Raw genomic sequence first — 23,261 nt, forward strand, 5'->3', positions numbered from 1 at the left:
CTGCTCCTGTACTAATTAGATATTTTCCACATACAAATCCTCCAATTTCTATACCATAATGTTTATGTTCTTTGAACTACCCCCCCCCCCCCACAGAAAAAACATCTTTTAGTTACAAGTTTAAATGTATGTAGAGATTACATACAATAGTTACAGAATGTATACAATAAGATTTATTTATTTGAAAGTAATTTGAGAAGATACCATAATGAAATGCACTTATATGTGATTTTAATTTTTACTAAAAGAAGTTAATACTGTATACACTTATGTACCATGTACTTGGTAAGATTGTCTATTATAGAATTTGATGACCCGATTGATTTAACATGTAAATGGAAGGGGGAAAAAAATCTAAATCTTTGTCATGCCTGTTTTGTTCCAAAATGGTATAAAGGAACAGAAGGTTATACTCACCAATTAAAAAAAAAAAAAAAAAAACACTCAAAAAAGCTTTATTTATATGGTGCTTGTTCAAATTGCGAGGGGGGGGGGGGTAAGAGGAGAGAATAATAGTTATAAATAGAACATTTTCTTCTGCTGTAAATGTAAATTTGTCCTTCAAAGTCACAATTTTTGCAAGACTTAGATTAGATGTATGTTTTGGGCAAATACAGTTGTTAGCCATGCTGGTCCATTATCTGGTTATCATTTGCCAAAAGCCCAATTCGGCAAAGCCTTTATGTAAAACCCTGAAAATAGATATATATTTATTATCTTTTAAAAATTATTTAGTCTCCAGTAGATCATATTTAGGCAATTATTACAGATTATTAGTAATTTCTTGTGCACTGTTTGCATGCTATTGGTTTCTAATCTGATGAAGATTATTGCTTCTGCCACAAGCAAGCTGCTTTTTATGATTTTGAAAAGTATTAAATATTCTACAAGTACTTTATCACATGTTTATTGTAGTATGTCCCAGTTTGACATTCTGTGCGAATTGTTCGTTTACACAAGTATTACATGCAACTTTGACTTACCGTATATAGTATTTTGTTTACGCTCCCAATGTACACTTTACATGAATTAAACAAATGTTAGTTATTTTTTTGCATCGGGTATACATTTTATTTTATTTGATGTGTATTCAAGACATATACATCAACATATATACATTTACATTATCTAGATGTATGATAATGACATGGTATATATATATATATATATATATATATATATATATATATATATATACAGAAAAGGGGTCATCTCAAGCATAAAAGGGGTCGTCGCAAATTAAATAAATCCACTTTAGTTAGAGGGGCTTCCTCACCATAACAGAGTTATCATACTTCAGGACATGTTTTTTTTTTGCTTTTTGCACAGAATTGGCAAGAATTTATATTTGTTATAGTCATTATTGATAATTTGCCATTTTTAAAGATTTGGATCATCTACATGTACTCTAAGATGAACCTGCAATGTCGTTTTTAGTTGAAAATTGGGAATTTATAAATATGAAAAGTGCATTAAAGAATGCATCATATTACACCCATATTAGTATACTGTATAGTGGCAATACTACATGTACAGGTTTACATGTGACATGAAGAAATATATGATTTTAAAGTTTAACATCTCTTTCTGTTGTTAAGTATTATTTTGACATGCCGGGGTCAGAAATGCCCATATTGCCATTTTATTGCTCACCTTCTAAAGCCTTGTTCAAATTACATGTAGCTTTTAAGAACTTGTTATTGTTGTAGAAATGGTGAGAATTAAGTAATTCTCAGAAGTTTTATCTAAGATAGGAATACGATGAAGCTGTTGTATTTGCTACTCGTATGTGTATTTGATTGAAAGGGCCTTTTATTGGAGAGTGGAAGAAAGAGCAAAAATACTCTCTATATCGGTTTTAAAGATAAAGTTGAGTTCTGGTCATGTGATTGCATTGTGAAAGAAACGGTGTGGAATCTATCAGAAAAGGTTGATCATCTAGTATATAAGTATTAATGTGTAATGCAAGGTTCTGGAATCATCAAAATGATAAGAAATTTGGCCAAATCTTGGCAAAGTTACAAGCACTGTACACAGAACGATGTATATGGGACTACACAAACACATGGCGAAAAAATCCTACCCGGATTTTTACGATGTTTCATGTCATATTTAGAATATGAAGGCACTTGACGAGCCATGCTTTTCAGGGAACATGTTTAATCTGATGTTCTTCCACCCTTGCATAATTACAATGAAAACGCTCACAAATTATTTTTTACCCGTTCACAGAACTCAACCTTCTCTTTAAAGACTTGAGAATAGAGTATGATACAGGGATCAGAAGTATTAAAATGGATCCTTGTTTTAATGCATCGTTTCTTCAATACATCGTTAATTTCTAAAATGTATCCAGCCAATTACAGCCTATTATACGAAAGCATATTAAATCTATTGTTAAAAATGAGATCTCTGGTTTACGATGTCATTTGATCTGCGAGTGTGTAGTGGTATAGAAGATGAGAGATGGAGAAGTTACAATGTATATGGACCTAGTGTAATTGTGTAAATCAATTATTTTCTTTGCGAAAGTCTCCAACAGAAGAAATGTGCAGTGTTCATTACATTTTTTTCATTTTTACATGTACATTTTTTTCAAAGATGACTACTGGTATTCAGTATAGTTAAATGGAAATCCAACCCTTGTAATAAGTCATTTGAATGAAAGCAGAAATATCAGAGAAAAGAATGGCGGAAGTTTAAAATAAATAGGACCACTAAATTATGAATATTTGAAAACATCTGAAGATTATGACATAGCAACGGAAAACTGTTCCGTTTATCAAGTACAAAAGTTTTACTAATTTCTGTTTTTCTACCAAGTGCCTTTACCCTTGTGGCATTGCTCAAAATATATTGTGGAGAGTATATTACGACAGGTCCTCTAAAAAGAAAAAGGCATCCAGATTCCTGAGTCACAACATTTTTGGAAAACTGAAATATTAGTCATATTTTGTGTGTTGGAACAAATTGGAAAGTTTTGCATCACTATATCACAGAGACATTACCGATTCAGCTGATTTGAAGAGCCCATACCTTTTAGTGTGGTACGGTACGTCACTGAAACAGCTGCCGTAGGACTTTTGTGCCAAAATTGATTTTTTTTTTTTTTTTTTTTTTTTTTTTTTTTGGGGGGGGGGGGGGGGGGGGGGTTGCATTTTTGGATTAAAATGTCTAAGCTATCAGAAATTGATGGGGTTCAAATTTTCCCAAAGACACCAAATTATTACAGATTATTAGTAATTTCTTGTGCACTGTTTGTATGCTATTTGTTTCTAACCTGTTCAAGATTATTGCTTCTGCCACAAGCAAGCTGCTTTTATGATTTTGAAAAGTATTACATATTCCACAAGTACTTGATCACATGTTTTATGGTATTTTGTCCCAGTTTGACATTCTGTGCAAATTATTTGTTTGGACACGTATTACATGCAACTTTGACTTATATGGTATTTTGTTTTTGCTCCCAATGTACACCTTACATGAATTAAACAAATGTTAGTTATTTTTTTGCATCAGGTATACATTTTATTTTATTTGATGTATATGCAAGACATATACATCAACATAATTATATACATTTACATTATCTAGATGTATGATAATGACATGGTATATACAGAAAAGGGGTCATCTCAAGCATAAAAGGGGTCGTCTTAAGCAAATTAAATAAATCCACTTTAGTCAGAGGGGCTTCCTCACCATAACAGAGTTATCTTCAGGACATGTTTTTGTTTTGCTTTTTGCACAGGACTGGCAAAAATGTATATTTGTTATAGTCATTATTGATAATTTGCCAGTATTGAAGATTTGGATCATCTACACGTACTCTAAGATGAACCTGCAATGTCATTTTTAGTTGAAAATTGGAAATGTATAAATATAAAAAGTGCATTAAAGAAAGGATCACATTACGCCCATATTAGTATACTGTATAGTGGCAATACTACATGTACATGTGACATGAAGAAATACATGATTTTAAAATTTGACATCTCTTTCTGTCAAGTATTATTTTGACATGGGTCAGAAATGCCCATATTGCCATTTTATTGCTCACCTTCTAAAGCCTTGTTCAAATTACATGTAGCTTTTAAGAACTTGTTGTTGTAGAAATGACGAGAATTAAGTAATTCTCAGAAGTTTTATCTAAGATAGGAATATGATGAAGCTGTTGTATTTGATGCTCGTACGTGTATTTGATTGAAAGGGCGGTTTATTGGAGCTAGAGTGGATAAAAGAGCGAAAATACTCTCTATATCGGTTTTAAAGACTTGAGAATGGAGTATGATACAGGGATCAGAAGTATTAAAAATGGATCCTTGTTTTAATGCATCGTTTTTTCAATACATTGTTAATTTCTAAAATGTATCCAGCCAATTACAGCCTATCATACGAAAGCATATTAAATCTATTGTTAAAAATGAGATCTCTGGTTTACGATGTCATTTGATCTGCGAGTGTGTAGTGGTATAGAAGATGAGAGATGGAGAAGTTACAATGTATATGGACCTAGTGTAATTGTGTAAATCAATAATTTTCTTTGCGAAAGTCTCCAACAGAAGAAATGTGCAGTGTGTTCATTACATTTTTTTCATTTTTACATTTCTTTCGAAGATGACTACTGGTATTCAGTATAGTTAAATGGAAATCCAACCCTTGTAATAAGTCATTTGAATGAAAGCAGAAATATCAGAGAAAAGAATGGCGGAAGTTTAAAATAAATGGGACCACTAAATTATGAATATTTGAAAACATCTGAAATCTGAAGATTATGACATAGCGACGGAAAACTGTTCCGTTTATCAAGTACAAAAGTTTTACTAATTTCTGTTTTTCTACCAAGTGCCTTTACCCTTGTGGCATTGCTCAAAATATATTGTGGAGAGTATATTACGACAGGTCCTCTAAAAAGAAAAAGGCATCCAGAGTCAGCTGATTTGAAGAGCCCATACCTTTTAGTGTGGTACGGTACGTCACTGAAACAGCTGCCGTAGGACTTTTGTGCCAAAATTGATTTTTTTTTTTTTTTTTTTTTTTTTTTTTTTTTTTTTTTTGGGGGGGGGGGGGGGGGTTGCATTTTTGGATTAATTGGGGTCCAAGCTATCAGAAATTGATGGGGTTCAAATTTTCCCGAAGACACCAAATTTCCCTATTGCGCTTAATATAAGCCATTTTGGCGCACAATATGGACCCCCATGGAAGTGAAGGAGGGGCCTGAAAATTTGAACCCCATCATTTTTGGCCAATTGGGACCCTTTTGAAGCCAAAACGCAACAACAACAAAAAATCAACTTTGGCAAAAAATCCTACGGGATTACATACATACCATACCGCACTACTTAGTGATTGCAACTTTTTAAATAATTTCATAACTTCCTCATTTTTTTCTGGAGTAGTTTGCCATCAAGGTTGGATTCCCCTTTATCTTATCAAATGAAGATCGTACTCTTAAAAGTAAAACCTATGTACAAAGATGGTGCAGTATTCAGTATGAATATATTTGTAAGTCTTATTAAAACTTTGGTATAAAGCCTATTTATCTTCTCCAATGCATATTTCTACCTTGGGGCCTGAATTACTAATACCACACTTAAAAAAATGGAGTCAATAACAACAATAAATCACCAAACTTCATCATTATACTATGTTTATATTCATATAGCTCTTTTATATAAAGTGCATACCATCACAACTCTAAACACAACATCACTTCAGATGCAATCCTGGGTTAATTACTTCAATCCAGTGAAGGACATAAATCTTTCACAATGTGAATCTGTAGCACTGTACTTCAAGTATATGCCTTTTCATTTTGCATGATGGTGAATGCAACATAGCATGGATTATCACATGTTTTATCAGATTACAAAGATGATAAAATAGAAATCTAAAGATACAGAAATATTGCAAACACATTTTTTTTCACTGATGAAAAAATACATTTCAGCTATGGAGTACATATTTAGGGGAACATGTGTAATTTCTATGTATTAGCTTTACCAATGTGAGTAGAATAATATCATTTGGGATTGGAGTAGCAAAAGGATTAAATACTCATGCACAGACACAGCACAAACTCTCTAAAAGCACACACGTTGCTTATAAAAACATCTTACTTCCATACTGTAAAGTAACTCATCAACTTCTCCTTCAACAAATATATATTGACAATGAAATTCAGAGATGTGCTATCCAAAGAAGGGTCCATTAAGCTGAATGGCAGTTAATAAGGATAACATTTAATCATGCTATTGACCTACCACTTCATGCTAGGGTGATACCACTTGAATGTGCTGGCTGATACAGCATGGGCGATTCAATTACTTTTATTTTGATTATTCACATGCGTAAATAGGCAATCTTGTAATGAAAACTAATTTAGAAATATTTAAGTTTCCACTTTGTCATGTCCTCATATATATATTTCACACCAGTAAACATTCAAGGTATTGTATACCGGTAATTACAAAAAATACTGCTTATGTGACTGGGACTCGCAACAGAAATGAAACATTACTTCCTTTTCTTTATTATTTACTGACTAACATTAACAACCCTGTATTGTGTAAGATGATGACTATTGAAAATAGTTTGGTACAAAATAGCATTAAAAAGCTCTAGATTTATTCTCCATTTAAAACGTGGAAGCCTTAAACAATTTTGACCACATGTCGTCTGAGTAATCAAATGGGTATTTCATACTTGAGAATTTGATGGAGGAATTTGAAAGATCTGGCAAATACCCATACATAACATTGATACACTTGACCTTAAAACCTCTGTGAAATGACTTTCAGAAGAAGAAAAAAGTTAAATAAGCTTGCACAAGGTCTGTTTGAAATACAGTTAATCCAGAAATGCCAACCTCTTGACACAAAAAAACAGACGGAGTATCCTAAAAAAAAAAATTAGATTTTGGAGAGAAAAATCAGATTTTCACAAAAACTCGACACTACCACTGGCCCGTCGACCCAGCTAGCAAGTAAAATTTAGAAAAATCTTTTACTGGTTTTATGGTCAAGTAAAATGTTTGCTCTTTCATTAAAATTTAATGAGAAAATTGTAAAGCAAAGTTTTTGTTGGGGTTGCGGGGGTTTACTTGTACATGTTTCTATGCGATTCCGCTGTTTTTATGGGGTTTTAAATTATTATTTTTTTTTTTTAATATTTTTTTTTAAAGATGAAAAATTGCATTATAAGAGATGATATCATATCATATTTCACTCTTATTATCGTAATAAATACGATTTAATCGTACTGGTTGGCATCTCTGTTAATCCACTAGTATGTTGCTAGGTCGCAGGTACTCTGTAATGCAGTGTATACATGTATATAGTATTTATATTTAATTTCCATTTTGGGAGAAGGGTGAAGAAAATAGAGAAGCATAACCCCTATGACAGAATACAAATTATTTGCAAATTATTTGCAAATATGAGTGGAGGATAACATACTATAACATTGACTATTCATTCTTTTTAAAGGAAAACTTTTGTGATACTTTATTTATTCCTAAATAAGAAAAAGTAAATAACAATTCAGACATTGTCATTTGGCAGCTTTCTGTATTTCAATGATCTTTAATATAGGTCTTCTCTAACAGTAAATACACATACTATTGCCATACTAATTGTTCACTTCATATGCAGTATCACTGATTTGTAATACAAAAGTTGAGAGAAATGCATGTATCAAACATCCCGTTCGCTAAAGCAAATCATTCCACAATCATACAGGAAGCTCACAAAATCACATCTGGGGCTGACCTTCTCAATAACATAGCCTTGAAAATATTCAAGGATAGCATGTGTAATAAATACATTTTCTTCATTTAAAAAAAAAAAAATGTGTCTATGGCGTACACTTCATTCAGCAGGTTGCGGGTTCAATGCCTTTCTCATTGTACGAGCGAATGGCCCGTCATATCAGCTGGGATGTCATGACCCATTAGCTTGAGTACTGTCGGTGCTACATCCTGGAGTGATGCATTGTGGGAAGGGTCAATGTACTTCTTCCCAGAGTTGTACATGGAGAAAGGTACTGTCATTTTGAAAAGAAAGAGGTGGGAAATGGGGTTAAAAGATACAGGTATATAATTTGTCCATCCATTCTCAATTTTATTTCTATACAACAACAAAAAAGATCTATTTTATTGAAAAAATTTGTCAAAACTGTTATGTTTTAAATATGAACACAGAAAGGCTCATCATCATAAATTCAGATTCCTTAAAAAAAAAACAGGTCATTTACAAATGCCGTAGGTTATTGACATGAATCACTGTCTGATTCATTTAGGCACATTGGCAACGAGAATAACTGATGATGATGGTGATGATGATAATAATAATAATAATAATAATAATAATATTCATTTGTAAAGCGCAATAACTATGTGGATATATTCTACTGCGCTGCAAGAGCTCGTAAATGCTGTGCTATACATACTATATGAACAAGTGAGTTTTCAGTTTTGATTTAAAATTATCTAGTGATGGGGCTTTCCTAATTTCTAGTGGTAATTTATTCCATAATCTAGGGGCAGCACAGAGAAATGACCGGTCCCGAGGGTTACTTTGGTTTTATATGGGGGTATTTGCAACATAGACGTGTCTTGTGTACTACGAAGGTTACGACCATGAGTTTCAGACTTGATATGCAACAATTCAGTAACGTAACTAGGAGTTTGACCATTTAGAGCTTTGTAGACTATCATTAATATTTAAATGTAATTCTCTGGCGATGATGATGATATACATAATAATAATGTGAACAATACTAATGAACTACTAGTAAAAGATTCTGGATTTTAGCATAGCTTTGACAGGGGCAGGGGTGCACAGTGTTTAACTCTTACCTCTCATTTTTGTGTGTTTTGTACTTGGGCTACCATCTGGGGCAAGCATGACCTCTGCGTTGCCAGGTAGTGGGAGAAGGGGGGGGGGGGGCTGTTAGCGGTAAGGGTAGACAGGGGTAGGGGTGCACAGTGTTTAACTCTTACCTCTCATTGTAGTGTGTTTTGTACTTGGGCTACCATCTGGGGCAAGCATGACCTCTGCATTGCCAGGTAGTGGGAGAGGGGAGAGGGGGAGGGAGGGGGGGGGCGGAAGGGAGTGTTAGCGGTAAGGGTAGACAGGGGTGCACAGTGTTTAACTCTCACCTCTCATTGTTGTGTGTTTTGTACTTGGGCTACCATCTGGGGCAAGCATGTCCTCTTTGTTGCCAGGTAGTGGGAGAGGGGAGAGGGGAGGGGAGGGAGGGGGGGGGGGGCTGTTAGCGGTAAGGGTAGACAGGGGTGCACAGTGTTTAACTCTTACCTCTCATTGTTGTGTGTTTTGTACTTGGGCTACCATCTGGGGCAAGCATGTCCTCTTTGTTGCCAGGTAGTGGGAGAGGGGAGAGGGGAGAGGGGAGGGGAGGGGGGGGGGGGCTGTTAGCGGTAAGGGTAGACAGGGGTGCACAGTGTTTAATTCTAACCTCTCATTGTAGTGTGTTTTGTACTTGGGCTACCATCTGGGGCAAGCATGTCCTCTGCCTTGCCAGGTAGTGGGAGAGGGGAGAGGGGAGGGGAGAGGGGGGCTATTAAGCGGTGAGGGTAGACAGGGGTGCACAGTGTTTAACTCTTACCTCTCATTGTAGTGTGTTTTATACTAGGGCTACCATCTGGGGCAAGCATGACCTCTGTGTTGCCAGGTAGTGGGAGAGGGAAGGGGGAGAGGGAAGAGGGGGGGGGGGGGGGGGGGGGGGGGCTGTTAGCGGTAAGGGAAGACAGGGGTGCACAGTGTTTAATTCTCACCTCTCATTGTTGTGTGTTTTATACTAGGGCTACCATCTGGGGCAAGCATGACCTCTGTGTTGCCAGGTAGTGGGAGAGGGAAGAGGGGAGAGGGAGAGGGGAGAGGGGAGGGGGGGGGGGATAAGGGTAGACAGGGGTGCACAGTGTTTAACTCTTACCTCTCATTGTTGTGTGTTTTGTACTTGGGCTACCATCTGGGGCAAGCATGACCTCTGCATTGCCATGATCAGCTGTCACTAGGAGGACATAGCCACTCTCTTGACAAGCATTCTTCATGGTATTAATGGCAGCATCTGTAATGAAGAAAAGAGAAGCATGCAAAATTTACACTCATCAAATTTTTTTGGGTGTGGTCTACTCAGACAGCTCTCACTGAAAGATCAGGGCCATTACTAACTTTAATACTGTAAATCTCTGAGTATAAGAACACTTTTTTGCCGCCGAAAAAAAAAAATAGTCGGGGTGCGTCTTATACACAGGTACAATTTTTTTTTGATTTACGCCCCTCCACCTGGCAATGTCTCTCAGCTCAGTAGTCGGTGTGTTGACTCACCACTCAGAAAATTTGTCTGTTGTCTTTAGTTTTAAAAAACGACATTGTGACATTTATTTGTGACAAGTTCACAAACACAAATCAACGCCTTCACCTGCACCTCTCAGTTAAATGAAAGTCCTTCCCGGGTCGGGTTTTTAACAAGGACCATCGGCAAAAAAGGAAAAAACAACATTTTTTTTCTTTTTTTCTTGGCCCCCCAAAATAGGGGTGCGTCTTATACACAGAGATTTACTGTACTTTACTGTCAGAATTATGAGTATTTTATTCATCTTTCGGCTCAGAAAATACTGAGCCAACTTCAATATTCAGATTAAGCTTTTGGCTAAATATTTTACCTGAAGCTTAAAGTGACTTGGTAACATTGTTGAAGGTTGATGAAAAAAATTGCTTAATTTTTGTATAAAATGTTACCTACTATATTCCTTCTACTGTACTAACCCTCCGACATGCAAAAAAAGCTGAAAAAATATAGCTCAGTTGGAAGAGCAGTGGTCTCGTAATCCAGTGACCCGGGTTCGAAACCAAGGCTAGTGCCCTTTGGTACGGCATTAATCCTCATTACCAGGTCCCTTGGAGAGAGCCTAAATCCGTTGGCCGTCTGGTAGCTTACTTACAAGCATTTATGCTTTCTTAGCAGTCAGGTAAAATAACCACCACCACCATTTATTTATGTATCAAGATTGATGAGATTTTGGCTTTAAGAATACAAAAATATGAACGATTCATTATCATTCATGCTGTATCAGGAAGACTACCCCTTGAACTATGACCTCCCAGATACCCATCCCTTCCCCCAACACCCACCCCACCAATTAACCTACATAACTATTGTTATAAACCTGCTTTCTATTTCCCAAAGTCATGACATAATGGCACTACCATAAAATGGTTCTTAACTTAAAGGTCATGACTCACTGGGGGTCATTAGGGTTCATATTTTGACAATAAGAATTGGGAAGTTTTAGCACGGTATGCCTCCGAAAATAAGAACTCACATTTGCAGTGAAGTGTAACTGGCAATACGCGGTAAATCTGTACCAAAGGCGAATACAAATTCACTGCTCTATCATGCAGCCATTCAAGGCACGCAATACGTGAACTCTCATATCGCGGCACATGATAAAAAAAGCTTAATTTGGCTCTAAGCACCACAAAAAAAAGAAGAAAAAAAAGAAAAGGAAATCAAAATTTTGAAAAATCAGAATATTCCAAATTTCAAGGTCCTAAAAATCCCCAAAATCAGATATTATGGATTTTTTGTAAAGGTTGGCAGGTATGAAAAAGCGTATGCGTTACCTGTTGCTTCACAAGCCTTGATGGTGGCCTCATAGACTCCAGTGTGTCCGACCATATCAGGAGGGGCGAGGTTACACATCACAAACGGGTAACGCTTTGATTTGACTGTAGCTGCTACCTGTGAGGACAGAGAGAGAGAGAGAGAGAGCAGTAGGTAGGGAGGGAGGGGAGAGGGGAGGGAGGGGGAGAGGGGAGAGAGGGGGAGGGAGGAGAGGGAGGGGAGGGAGGGGGAAAGGGAGGGAGGGAGAGGGAAGAGGGGAAAGGGAGGGAGAGGGAAAAGGGGAGAGGGAGGGAGTGGGAGAGGGGAGGGAAGGGGAGAAGGAAGGGAGGGGAGAGAGGGAGGGAGGGAGAGGGAAGAGGGGAAAGGGAGGGAGAGGGAAGAGGGGAAAGGGAGGGAGAGGGAAGAGGGAAAAGGGAGGGAGAGGGAAGAGGGGAAAGGGAGGGAGAGGGAAGAGGGGAAAGGGAGGGAGAGGGAAGAGGGAAGGGAGGGAGTGGGGAGAGGGAGGGAGGGAAGGGAGAGGGAGGGGGAGGGAGGGAGGGAGGGAGGGAGGGGAGAGAGGGGGATCGAAGGAAGATAAAGTAAGAGAGCGGGAGAGGGAGGAAAATGAGAGCAACTTCCACAACAAGTGAATACCATTTAAAATTGAACTTCGTATCCTAAATGAACTTAGCTGGTATGCAGTATGTTCGTAAATGTATTTCATAAAATAATGTCAAAATAAATTTTGATTCAAACTATAATCTACCTTTTCTACTAGTATTACTTTCCATAGAGCACACTACAAAGAACTATGGACTTGTGCATCTTGTTGAACTATGGACTTGTACAGTTTTCTATGAATAATACAATTGTCTGTGCAAACACTGTGAAATTAGCTGCAAGGCATCTACAAATACAAAGACTCTACAAATATGAGGTAGAAACAATTTTTGTTGTTGTACATAATAACTCTTGATACAAGTGGAGCAAATAGTTTGAAGATATTTCTGTCCATGCGTTGTGTAATAAAACAACCTTGAATTTTGTGTACAAATGATGCCACCTCATCTATGGTAATTAAGGTACAGGGCCCCGTTTCATAAAGCTTGTTATCAATAACAAATGCTGAATTTCTGTGACAAATTTGCCGTCAGCCAATCAAATATCACAATTTCAGTAGCTTATAAGAGTAGTCGTAACTTGTTATTGATGAAACAGTTTTATGAAGCAGGGCCCACGTCAATGTGCATTAACTATTAAATTTCAACAGCAAGTGAAGTTTAAAGATGAAGTTGAGTTCTGGTCATGCGATTGCATATAAGTATTGTGTGTATTGCAAGGTTCTGGAATCATCAAAATGATAAGAAATTGGCCAAGTCTTGGTAAAGTTACAAACACTGTACACAGAAAGATGTATATGGGACTACACGAACACGTGGCGTAAAAAACCTACCCCCCCCCCCCCCCGAGTTTTAAGATGTTACATGACATATTTAGAATATAAAGGCATTTAAAGAGCCATTCAGGGAACATGTCTCATCTGATGTTCTTCCACACTTGCATAATAAGAATGATGACGCTCACAAATTATTTTTCATCTCTTCCCAGAACTCAACCTTCTCTTTAATTTATTCAGCGCAGACATCTTCTTTACCTCGTCTGCAACCCCTTGAACGCTCATCTCTGGTTTGAGGTCATAGGTCGCGACCCTGGGTGAAGGGACCAACTTCCTGTCCTCCCCATCAAACTGCTTCTCCACACCACCGTTGAAGAAGAAGGTGACATGAGCATACTTTTCAGTCTCTATAACAGCAATCAAAAGATAAAACATACAATCAAACCTGCTTTAACGACCACCTGTATAGAAAGACTACCTGTCTACAAAGACCACATTTGTTGTTTCCCTTGAAACTGGTTTCTCATTGAAAAATGTACTTGAGGAACCTGTACATAATGACCACCTGCCTATAAAGACCACTTTCTTGTCTCTATATGTTCTTTATAGACAGGTTTCACTGTACACTATACCCAGTGGTGCTCTGACATACGCTTTGGCAACAAGAATTTCTTTGGGCTTTATTTGATCAAAAGATATCGGGTTAGGTTAGCGTTGTTATGTTAAATGTATTGGGTTTTAGGTTATATTTAGGTTAAAAGGAGGAGAGACCCGAGGCCATAGTGATTGAGTATTCTTCTCCCTACTTGGGCCAAGCTAGGTGATGCCAAATCTTTAATAGGGACTTTTAGATTTGCACGTCAACATAGTGGATTGCTACGTGTGACGTCCTTTTAAGGCACTGCAATCCACTATGTCGACGTGCAAATCTAACAGTCCCTAATAATGATACAAATAATGATAAACAGGTACCTTGTAAGATAAGGGTAGGTACATTTATAATGTTGGTCAAGAATTGAAGTTGAGAATTTGCTTAGTGTAGGAACTGGACTGCGGAGCAGTTGTTGCCAAAGCACAAATCGTACAACTGAGTCAGTACCCACATAAAAAGTACAAGTTTTACGACATCCCACTGAAACGTGTGTGTTGCAATTAACACGCGTTGCAATTGGTGGTTGGCAAACTTACAAGTACAAGCAAACTATAACATAAATGTATGGCTTTTTTCTTCTGATTACGGTAAATCTGATACACCACAGTTAAAGTGCCCATACATCGCACAAAACAAGGATCATATTCTAACATGGCTCTATGTGGTTACCCTTTAGAAGGATGGAATAAAATGTTGTTCCCTTTAATAGTAAGAGACAGATGATAGAAACATATCAAAGAGAGGCATCAGTTCACTTCACTGAAGAAACCTGAGTGACTTGACTCACGCAAAGATCCTACAGACAAGGAATATCACTGGAAAAAGATACAGCACCAAACCAGAGTAAACATACATTAATCAATACCATCCATATTTTCTAGAGGATTGTTATATTGTAATTCTAATGAAGAGTGTCATCTTCTATTTGTTTCATTACAGATCGTGTTCATTGTTAAAGTCAATGTATAGCGGCTGACTGACACAAATAGACAGCCATCTTATTCATTTCCATCTACTCTTTATCTACAGTTGTGAAAGAAAATTAATCTAGCAATATGAAGGAAGCTGATACAATCTGTGAGTTTTACATGTAAAGTGTACCTGCGCAGTGATACTGTGGTATGCCCTTTGCTGATAACCATTCTGCCAAGACGTTCTTAGCCTTTTCAGGTGGAAAGATGACTGGAAGGTTGAAGCTTTCTTTGTATTCAGTCATACAAGTCACACTCTGAAGAGTTAAAAACAACAACAATCAAAGAAACAAACAAACATACAAACAAACAGTCAACAATATGATTCTTTAAAGGTCATGTATAATTTTGGTAAGCCCTGAAAAAACTGTTGTCAGATTTCTTTGATTTTAGATCATAAATACCAAATACTAGTTAATGTATACCAAGCTTCTGTAAAGTGTTTTTCTCCTCAAGCGAAATATTACACAAATGAGAGGTAAAAAAATGATTTACACTGTACATATCAAGCCTGGATGTAAATTCCAACGACAGTAAATCCACTAAACAAGTGTAAAATTATGATGACTGTGTCTATATGTGCTATCTCCAGGGAAAGTGCTGAGATTATTTTGCAGGGAGCCATCAGGGTGGAAGAGTCCTAGCATACCGAAGTGTACAGCTGTTATCTTGCATTTCTTGCAGATATTTACACTAAAAGTCATCGGAAATCATGAATAGAATGCCAATGATCTCATGTATACACATATATCTTTTCATGTCAGGAGAACAATGTGTGGCTATACTGTACATTAGCTTTAATAGTCAATGCACAGGTACACAGCAATGGTACGTTAAATATCGAGTGCCTTGGGGCTAGCAAATGATTACATGCATATTAATGCAGAGCTCGTTGTTGTTGTTAGATTATGTTTTAAGGCAATTCAGTCAACATTGACTATTTATGCCTAAAATTGCTCCAATCACTTATATACCGGTACATCAAATTAAAATCTTAACCACTGTATAAATTTGCTTCCTAGGAGTAGAAAAGAGCATGGATTTTGATCAAATAGTGATTGATTTCTCAAATTGCCTGCAGGCAACCAATTTATGTACTAGCTTAAAACCAAAGATATGTCGCTTATGAATATAATCAGGGGTGATAGTGAACATTATATACATGTACCTCACTTAAGAAATCCAGCCATCTGATTGGTCGAAATTGCATTCATAAACATTAACTATTTCTGTAAAATTTCCAGTAACCACGGTTAAAACAGTTCTAAAATCCCAGTAACCATGGTTACCGAGAAAATAGTTCAGTCTCCATGGTTACCCCATAGGTTTAAATGTTAAAAAATGGTTTGAGCGATTGAGGATACCGTACGTGTGCGTAGAATTGGTCGGTATTTTCATACAAGACAAGACAATTCCAAACAAGACAAAAATGGCTCAAGAAACTCTCCCAAGATTTCAACTTATCAAATGCAAGACTCGCTGACAGCAAGAACAACAAAAAGGGTACGTGAAATTATCCATAAACATGTTCGTTTAGTTGCTGAAAAAGCATAGACGTAGACTCTAGACGAAAATAGATCTAGTTGTCAGGGTGTCTGATCGCGCACCCGATGTTGTGTGTTACAATTCTTCTTATAGAGTTTGCACGCAATTGCAGTTGCTATGCAGTCTACGTGCATTGCGCGACCATGCAAAAAAAGTCAAGTTTTTTTTTTCTTCAATTCGAGATTCAAACCTTTATCTGTTGTGATCCTGAAGGTGATACTCAATAAGTGAGGTGTCATATGAAAGCGCAGGTTCTTCTCCATATTACTCACAGGGCCGGCCCACCCCCAAAATTGTAAAAATATCTTGCTTAGACTAGAATCTAGATCTAGTCTACTCTCAAAGATACACTCATAAAAAACAACTGTGCAGATAAACTAGAGAAAGGCCAAGGTGGTGTCATTAGTTGACTCTTTTGTTTTCGGCATATAAAAGTATTAATGACTGCTTTAATATTCGAGAAATAGTTGTTTTTATACGCTCTCGGGAAGGTTACAATTGGGCTATTGCCCTCGGCACGCCTCGGGCAATAGAACAATTCTAACCTTCCCTTGAGCGTATAAAAACAACTATTTCTCTCAAAGCAGTCATTAATACTATACTAAAAAAAAATAGGTTTTTTGTTTTCCCCTCAACCACGCCCCCCTTGAGTAAAAAAGAAGAAGAGGATTCGGGGGGAAAAAATGGCACCTAGCAACATTCCCACCTTTCGAGCAAGAAAATTGGGGAAAACATAGGGCAAAATAGGGAAGAATAGAGAAAATGAGGGGGGAATCGGGAAAATCAGGATAAAATAGGGAAGGAAAAAAAAAAAACTGGTAAAAAAAAAAAAAAATCTGGATTTTTAATTTTTTTTTTATTAATCGGGAAGAAGAAAAAAAAATCGGGAAAAAATCGGGAAAAATCACACAAAAAAAATTGATAAACCGATTTAAATCGGGTTTTTATCAGGCCTGATATAATGTGTACACTGTAACTCCCACATTCAAGCTAATATATATCTGAAGAAAAAAATAATAATAATAATCCCACACAAAAGTGTTTTTTAAGTCTCTCTTCATAAAAAGTTAATTTTTTCACAATATAATTGATGGATTACATATGCATATCAAAATACAGACAAGGTCACATTTTCTTTTTACTTACGATATTTTGGGGGACGACGCTCGTCTCAAACTTGCGCTCGATGGCCATTGCTTCAACAATCTGCCTCATGCGATCTGCCCTGAAGTCAATAAACATCAAAGTATCCCCATCTCGAATGCATCCTTCCTTATCGACGATGATGGGTGTCAAGAACTCATCCGTCTGTCTCTCACTGCCCTCCTTGTCATAACGAGATTGCACCAACTGGGAAAAGGTAGATGGAGAAATATTGGAGTTGTACTGCATATAAGCCTTTGTGCAATTAAACGAGTACTGGGGGGTGTTTCATAAAGCTGTTCGTACAGTTACGCATGACTTTACGAGCGACTTGTATATGAAAAGCCAAATGGGATGCTCAATCATTATTAACTGCATTAACTGAAGTTGAACTGTGCAGATGTAGATTAACATAATTATCATAACAAACATTTTCAATGCAAAGTATATTTTGTGCCATAATTTAATTGAGTTTATTCGAAATATCAAGAAAAACTTTGGGCATCCTATCTGGCGCCTCAAGTCGTTCGTAAAGCCATGCATAACTTTACAAACAACTTTATGAAACACCTCCCTGGTAACCCCTTCGTGCTACTGTCTGTATGCACTTTGAGTAAACCAGATATAAGAAGATTTGAAATCTCACAAATATTTGTCATGGTCATTGTACTATAATATGACCTCGATTATTTCCCTCAGAAAAAAAAAACAGTAGATAAATAGAGTATTGCCTGTTGTGTAAAAGAATGGGCCAATATTCATATATTATTGAACTATTTAGATCATTCATTTTTCCTTTCATCAAAAATAAATCAATGGGTAATAATTTATTTTATTTTGTCATTAATGTCTTATACATAGCACACACATTTTAAGAGTCAAAACGTCAGGTTGCTCTAAAAATTCAAAGAAATGAAAACCTAGGACATTGATGATGGCGAAGTTACAACCGTACATGTACATCATCTGCTCAGTGCTAAAAGGGCATATACTCTGTATTAACATATAAGAGTTAGTGCCCTTCTGGCTCCAAACAGACAACAAAATCCCTCGCTCTGATTGGGAAACGATTTTAAAGATAAAGACAAGTTCTGGTGATTGCATTGTGAAAGAAACGTTGTGGAATCGATCAGAAAAGGTTGATCATCTAGCATATAAGTATTGGTGTGTACTGCAAAGTTCTGGAATCATCAAAATGATAAGAAATTTGGCCCATTCTTGGTAAAGTTACAAGCACTGTACACAGAAAGATGTATATGGGACTAGGCACATGTGTGCAACACGTGCGTTTATCTCTCACAGTCCAATAGATAAACTAATTTACCAAATATATCAATTAGTAGGCGGTTTCCCTGCAACATTTTTATCATCATGTATTAGTCAAAACATATTCTGTCACATGATTGGTAATAAAGAGCTTCCATTTCATTTTTTGAAATTGGGGCGTTTCCAATACTGGTCTTTACCTTTAAAGAATGAATACATCTAGACGGACGATTTTCATACCTGAATAACATTTTCTTTGGTTGTGGCTTCACCAATACCCTGCACCAAGCCCTCAAAGGCAACCTTTATCCTCTCATCTCGCTTGTCTCGATCCATTGCATAGTAACGACCCATGACCGTTGCTAGGGAGCCATATTGTAGTTCAGCGAGGTAGTCTTGGGTTTGTTTCAGGTACTTCACTACAAATCCAGAATTAAATTGGAGATTATTGACTGATTGATTGATTTTTATTTCATTTTCATATAACAATTGTTTGCACAATTAAGAACATAGTTGACAAAATACGATAAAAATTATGAAAATGAAACAGGAACTTACTGTAAAGCATGGCTTGTTTTTGTAGGTTCCCAAGAATAAATATAATATGAACATTATTTTCATAAATCATTTTTAAAGTGTCTTAATAATCACAGTAAAATAGATATAATATAATAACATTTCCATAAACCATTTTAAAGTATCTAAATAATCAAAATATACAAAACAGAAAAGAATGACAAAACGGGACACAAAGGACAGAAAACTGACATAATAAGATAAGACAAGACATGACAAAACAATTTATAACAGGACAAGATGAACAAGACATGACAGGAAAAAACAAGACAAAAACAAAGCTGCACTCTTTCTTTTCCTTCTTCTTTATTACTTCATTTGAATTGAAGGCAGGGAGATATGTATTTGTACAGCATAAAGAGTGGAGACACTTGGTGGCTTCGTGAATCAATGGACTACGATAAACTACATTAGGTTCAAATGTCTGAATGATCAAATCTATCAAATAAATTCATGACATATGAAAAGTAAATTGTTAAATGAGCACTTTACTTCACCTACAATGTTTTTCCCAAGTTTCATATTCGGAAGTTTAACTAGGTTTAATTTAAAGAATTTTGGATATTGAATTTGTTTCAAATGAAAATTAATCAGTTATATTTGGGAAGGCAGCATTTTCAAAACTGCCGCCCATCTTCACTTGCTTCCTACCACTTCTCGCATTACCTACAAAATCCTCCTCCTTACTTTCAAGACTTATCATGGTTTTGCTCCTTCATATCTTTCTGAACTCCTTCCTCGATACACTCCTGTCCGGACTTTGCGATCTGCTTCTCAATCTCTCCTCTCTCGGTCTCACACTATTTCATACAAACAATACGGTCAACGTTCTTTCGTTTATGCAGCTGCTTTTCTTTGGAACAATCTCCCCCTTCAAATTCGCAATGCTAGCTCTGTAAATTCATTTAAAACAATGCTAAAAACACACCTCTTTAAGTCTTGTTCCTGAATAGCTCTTTTGACCTTTTGCCTTTTAATATATTTTGTGTAGATAACCGTAGGATACTATTAATTTATGAACTATTTGTATTTTGGTTGTAAGTGATTTGTAATTATGTACATGAATTATTTTCATTTGCAAAGTTTTAATGGTAATTTAAATTGATATAATTTGTAATGCAAATTTTGTTTCCTTTACTTATCAGCTATTTTCTTCTAAACCGCTTAGAGGAAATTTGCAATTTGTGGTATACAAATATCTTATTATTATTATTATTTTAAAGCAGGCTCGAGTACAATGCTATAAAATCACATAGTTCAGCATGAGGACAGCTACCAGCAACTAAAAAGTAATCATGACATTCAACATGTCATGAGCTCAAATAATAGTCATTCAGTCACTTACCAGCACTGGTGGGGCTTGTGTCACGGCCATCACCAAAGAAATGAACAAATGTCTGAGGAACACAAGCCTCCTTCATACCGCCAAGCAGAGCAAACAGATGATTGATGTGAGAATGTACTCCTCCATCGCTTACCTAGTATGTATGAACACAACACAACTCAAGTTGGGTACGAGCAACAATATATTTAATAATTAATGATTTAGTACCCCCCTCCCCCTAAAAAAAAAAAATTTGCTTGTTCATATGATTCAAACATATATTAGAAATATAAAGTTTTTAAGTCAAAAATGGGAAATTTAAGGCTTAGAATATCGTATTTATATGGGGATATTCAGTGCATGGATTAGCTTCTTTTTTTTAGAATCATATGGGGGAGGGGGGGGGGGGGGTTTAAATTTGAATATCGTGCCGACAATTTCGCAATGACTCAGCCAGCCAATAAATAAGCGAAGGGGGGGGGGGGGTAAGAGCACATTTTTTTTGGGTCACCCATGTACACATTTTTAATTTTTTATAAATTATTTTATTTTTATAACAAAAATGAGGGGGGGGGGGGTTTCCTCCAAAACACACACAAAAAAAAAAAAATTGAGGGGGGGGGGGGTCGACCCCCAAACACCCCCCCCCCCCCCCCCCCTGTGTACGTGCCTCCTTAAACCTAACACAAAACCTGAATTGCAACTCTGATCATAACCTTATACCTTTGACGAAAAAAAGCTTGTTGCAATTAAAGGGATTGGGTAACTTTGCCTCAGATTCTTAAAAAAATCCTGGATTTAGCTCATGCTGCAATCATAGTTATAAACCTTTAGGTCATACATGTACATGTTCCATGACTTTTACAAGCCAATCCCCTGTCTAATTATCAATATATCTATAATTGGAATTAGAAATGTCAGAATTTGTTTTCCTGACAGTTTTTATAACACTACAGTCCGTTGGGGAAAATAAGTAAGGTAAAATCGGTCACTCAAAGATTTTTTACTATTTTGAGGCACTTCTTGATCATTTTGAAGCGCGATTTTTTTTTCTTCAGGGCTTCAATATTACACCATATCACAGACACTGATAACACGTAGGGCCGTGCATCTCAGATTTAACATTGTTAAACGATGCCTTTAAACCTTAAACACAAAACCCAGACTGCAACGCTGATCATAACTTTATACCTTTGACCTTATAAAATAAAGCCTGTTGCGGATTGTTGCCGGAGCAATTGTCAGAGGCTCAGAGCACAATGATTAGATGTACAAATAAAGAGGTAAATTCCAAAAGGAGCTAATCCATTTTTGTAACTTCATAGAAAAAAGAAATTGTTTACCAGATTTGTACAGGCGTCTATGGAAAAGTGATATCAGAAGGTACATTTTGTCATAATAGCTCCCAAAATTTAGGTAAATAATTTTGTTGAAATACGGGTACTTACATATATTAAGTGAACAATGTTTTCGATAACTCAATTTTCATCAAAAATGGATTTAGCTCCTTTGGGAATTAAGCTCTTCAAATGCAGATCAATGTCTTACCAAACCAAGCAAATGCATCCTGCCGTTACCCGCTTTGGCTCTCTGACAAGCGTTCAGGTAAGCCTTCTGAACGAAAAGCGTCCTTTCCTTGATGGCTAGGTCTATCTTAACGATACTCTGGTACATCGCACGGCCAGCTCCAATGGTCAGGTGACCGACCTCGCTGTTACCCATCAGGCCTTCTGGCAGACCGACCGCGTGGCCAGAGGCGTCCAGGGAGATGAACTGATGGGACGTCTGGAGTTCATCCATGACTGGGGTTTTGGCATTCAGGATGGCATTACCTGTACAGGAAGATTAGAGGCGTGTTTAATCGTCATGCAAAAAGAAAGAATAGGCCTACTACATCTACATTGCACTAGGATTCCCATTATGATGAAATATCTGTTAATCTGTTAGCATTAACATATATTCTACATAGTCTAGACCTATTATATTTTTCATTTTTAAAATTTAACTATATTTTTATTTAAATCATTTTTAAAAATTATCTTTTTTTAAAAGTCAATAGATTCGCTAAAATACAGTATGTAACAAATTGATGAAAGGATACCTAAACAAACATAACAAAACATAAAACACCGAGCTTGTACTTGTACAGTCGCTAGGAAGCACCTGAAATTTGGCACAGCTACAGAGGATAACTCTTGTAAATGTGCCATTCAGCTTACAGCTTTGTGTTGGGAAAGCTACATGTAAGAGATCATTGGGTGATTGAACAACATTCTACATCTCTGTGAATGCCAACATCACGATGATCAGGTGAATATTGAATAATTAATTATTACCTCTTGGGTCATCTGTGATACCCCAGCCATCAATCACAACCAGACAGACATTCGACATGATGTCTTGATATCAGCAAAACACTCTGCAGAAAAGAGAAAAACAGACATGTAGACTAGTCTAGATCTAGAATTCAATTAAAACATTCAATATTCAATTAAAAGTATACCACTAAAGGCACTATCACTATCAAGCAATATCAAGCCAAAGTGAAATGCAAGTGCAACATCAATCATCAATTTCCATTTCCAACCAAGCACAATCATGACTAGATATTGAAACCATACAGAAAGTCAGAAGCATGAATATTGCAGGCATGTCATAACTTCTATAAAATCAAAATGGGAATCTGATTAAAGTCAACGTTTCAAGTTATAGATCGACCAAAAGGACCAAAACCACTTCACACCAGGCCAGGTTCAGCGA

General features: G+C 36.6%; 1 protein-coding gene across 1 annotated transcript; it reads right to left on the reverse strand.

Annotated features, from left to right (window-relative positions):
- Positions 1 to 7,554: 7,554 nt before the first annotated feature.
- LOC591606 (2,3-bisphosphoglycerate-independent phosphoglycerate mutase) lies at positions 7,555 to 22,922 on the reverse strand. Its single transcript, XM_030985488.1, has 10 exons — positions 22,838 to 22,922; positions 22,050 to 22,333; positions 20,523 to 20,655; positions 18,842 to 19,020; positions 17,339 to 17,542; positions 14,778 to 14,904; positions 13,283 to 13,431; positions 11,649 to 11,766; positions 9,955 to 10,089; positions 7,555 to 8,043 (listed from the first exon to the last, which is right to left on the reverse strand). The coding sequence occupies exons 1-10, from the start codon at positions 22,893 to 22,895 to the stop codon at positions 7,901 to 7,903; spliced, it is 1,530 nt and encodes a 509-aa protein (XP_030841348.1). The 5' UTR covers positions 22,896 to 22,922; the 3' UTR covers positions 7,555 to 7,900.
- Positions 22,923 to 23,261: the final 339 nt, after the last annotated feature.

The sequence above is a fragment of the Strongylocentrotus purpuratus genome, unplaced genomic scaffold (genome assembly GCF_000002235.5).
Source record: "Strongylocentrotus purpuratus isolate Spur 01 unplaced genomic scaffold, Spur_5.0 spur5_scaffold_15, whole genome shotgun sequence".
NCBI classification, from domain to species: Eukaryota; Metazoa; Echinodermata; class Echinoidea; order Camarodonta; family Strongylocentrotidae; genus Strongylocentrotus; species Strongylocentrotus purpuratus.